The sequence below is a fragment of the Echinococcus granulosus genome (genome assembly GCF_000524195.1).
Source record: "Echinococcus granulosus chromosome Unknown EG_S00034, whole genome shotgun sequence".
Taxonomy (NCBI): Eukaryota; Metazoa; Platyhelminthes; class Cestoda; order Cyclophyllidea; family Taeniidae; genus Echinococcus; species Echinococcus granulosus.
Genome location: NW_020170414.1, coordinates 678,747 through 681,762, shown reverse-complemented (window position 1 = coordinate 681,762; position 3,016 = coordinate 678,747). Strand labels below are relative to the sequence as shown.

General features: G+C 42.8%; 1 protein-coding gene across 1 annotated transcript in view; it reads left to right on the top strand. All coding sequences in view use genetic code 11, as the record gives it.

Moving 5' to 3' along the window:
- The window catches only part of EGR_05025 (hypothetical protein), a gene marked incomplete at both ends in the record, with an annotated part of 5,829 nt that extends 3,349 nt beyond the window's left edge, over positions 1-2,480 (top strand). The window contains one exon of the mRNA XM_024494274.1: positions 2,079-2,480. Within this exon, the coding sequence (XP_024351368.1) occupies positions 2,079-2,480 (402 nt within the window). The remainder of the gene's footprint in view (positions 1-2,078) is intronic.
- Between the last annotated feature and the right edge of the window lie 536 nt (positions 2,481-3,016).

The following is a 3,016-nucleotide window of genomic DNA, read 5'->3' as shown; positions in this document are numbered from 1 at the left end:
GTGGAGAGAGGAAGAAGATGCTCTGCTTCTTACGAGACCGTGCAAGATTTGATAGCCTGTGGTGCCAACAAACATGGCATTTAGACGATGAGGCGAAGTGACTGTTCCCTCGTAGTGATGATGAGTACTCTCATTGTTTATATTCCTTGCTTCCCAACAGCATTTCCCCAGGCCCTCAAAGCTACCACTGATACAAAATACCTTTTCTTGGCATTAGGATTAGCGTTAGCATTCGATACTCATATATGCGCGTGTCAAATAGTCTAGAGAGTTGAGAAATGAATGTGGATCTAAGCTGTGGTGTGTAGAATGTGAGGGAGCTTATAGAGTTTAGAGCTCCGTTGCTTCCTCGTCTTCAGAGCCAAAATCCTGTGTAAAAATGTGATTTGCGACAAGTCCGTGTCTGAGTGAGAAGGGTTTCTATTTCATGATGGCGAATGTTTCAACAAGTAAGGTATCCCAAGGCACTGGTTTTACAGTTACCCACTCTTTACTGCAAACATACTCCAACTTATTCGGTCCCTTTATACATGCACACACAATAGCGTGTTGCACATTGTCGTGCCATTAAACTTCAGCTAAAATAAATTTGTATTTGCAAAATGGTGCGGTTTTCACACGTTGCTCAGAATGGTGATAGGTATTGCGTATTCGACCGTATAGGTCAATTGGTGTGAAATGTATTGCTTCCAACGCAGCAAGTCTTGTTTTGCTCGGTTTTTCGGAGGGTGTGAATTTATTTGGGCTTGGGGAGGGGGGTTTTGGTAAAATTGGGTAATCACTTTTGATGGCATATTCCTGCTATACCTCAATTTTCCTTGTATCTGAAATATTTCTCCTTACCTTCTTCAAAGTGTGGATGTTTTACATCAGAATTTTTTGTCTTACTGATCATAATGAGTGTGGACGATTTATGTTTTGTACTCAGGCTCTGGAGTAGTCTCTTTGAATGTCCTTGCCGGATCGGGTCATTTCGCTTTGGCGCACACGCTATGGTCTTTCTTCAACCCTTCATTCACAGTAACGATAGAAGACATTGCATTTGACGTATTAGCATCTGAGATTGTCAATCAGCCTTAAACCACTGTCGTGCCTTTTCTCATCCAACAAGTCTGTGTCTCATGTAGCATTTCCATGACTGAAGGCTAGGGATTATTCCATTTCTGCACCGGAGCATTTCTGATTCCTTACTATCACAGTGTAATAGTTTACACCCTCAGTCCTCTAATGAGTTCCCTCAAACAGTCTTTCCACAACAAATACTATTTGGCAAATTTCTTGGGGCAGTATCATTAAGTACTTGCTACTGTGGACAATTATGTCCAAATTGTTTGCATTTGCGTCTTTTCATCCAGTCAATTCGCATTTCAAATTCACTGTGCTGCACAGCCTTCATCTCGTTGTAGTCACTTTGAGTCCGGTCATCAGGAAGTAGCCAGGTGCAGCTAACGGAGAGAAAGGAATAAAAAGATGTAATGGTTTTTTTCCGCTTCATTAACAATGTTGTATCACGTGGCTTTGGATGGAATTCCTAAACATCGCGTTTTTTGTCAGCCCAACCGGAAAGGAGGGGGAAGTTTTGCTTAAATCTTGCTGAAGGCTAAGTGATAATATACCATTCATACTGCACGAGAAGGGAATTGTCATGTTCTTAGGTTGGCAACATAAAGACGGATTTTTTAGGGAAAGCTTTCAATTCTTCCCTCAGTCGACTCACTGCCACTCAGAACTGGAGAATGAGAAGTTTACTCAGAGTCAAGGCGACTTTGGTAGTCCATCTCCCATTCAACTCCACGGGCTATGCCTTCCTTCTATGGTGTTCTGTTGGAGTATGAGTAGGAATATTGTCATTTTCGGAGTGTGTTTGCCTATTTACACTAAGGTTGGGAGCAGTTTCATGTTAGCAATTCGCAGAAGGTGGGAAAGATCTGCGTACAAGAGATTTTCAATCAAAAAAATGACGAGGCTTTTAGAAACTATTGACATCGACGACTGCCTCAGCACTTCATGTCCCATGCTTTTTATCGCAGTGCTTTGAGATAGCCTCCGTTATCTATGATTTGGATCCCTCTTTATAGGACCCCAAAGTTGAAGACATTCTCGGTGTGCTAAGTGATAGTGATGACAGTGATGATGGTGAACGAACTCTGAAGGAAAAGGAAGACGTGAGGGACAATCTGCCATTAGCCTATCTATACAAATGTGTGGTCTCACCACCACCGCAGTCCTCAGCGTTGCCAGTCGCAACCACTGTCCCTACTACGTCGGTGCTCTGCACCGCTCCGCGCTGTCATCGACCGGTGGTGCAGTCGGACGACCGGTGGGATGGCCAGTTCTGCTCCGTTGAATGTCTCCTTCAAGTCTGTCATGAGACTTTCCATACAGCATTCCGAGATCAGTCAAAACTACAACAGCACCAACAGCAACCAGAGCACTACCTGACATCTACTTTCAAAAATTCTACTGGTATTTTCTCCTAGCGCCTGTGCTTTCCTTCCTTTTTTCTACCCTCTTGTGTATATATTACTATTTCACCTGAAGGCATCTATTTATCTATTTTACTATCGTATGCTTATATCGGAGTAGAATGTAGGCACTAAATCGTCCAAATACTTAGATAAGTCCAGAAGAGAGGACGGGGACGACCTAATATTTAACTATGAAATCGTCTTGATAGCTCGGAAATTTTGGTTTGTTGATCTTATACTCAGCCAGGGGCACGAAACCCTACTACTATCAACTGCCTGGTTAGCTTACTGGCTCTTCTGTATGTCTATCACTAATCTCAAACAGTCATGCCTTTTCACTTTATCTGAAATGACTTGGGTGTTGCATCGGTTGCAGTGTCGACAAATTTGCTCCCCCATTACATTATTTTCCATTAAACTGGCTAGGTACTATTCTCAAGTATCATTGGAAAGAAGACTTGCTCCGAATGGCTGAATACATTGTGAACTCGCGGCAGGAGGGCTATCAAATCCTTGTAAAAAGCAGGGTATCTTCTTCCTCCCTCTAT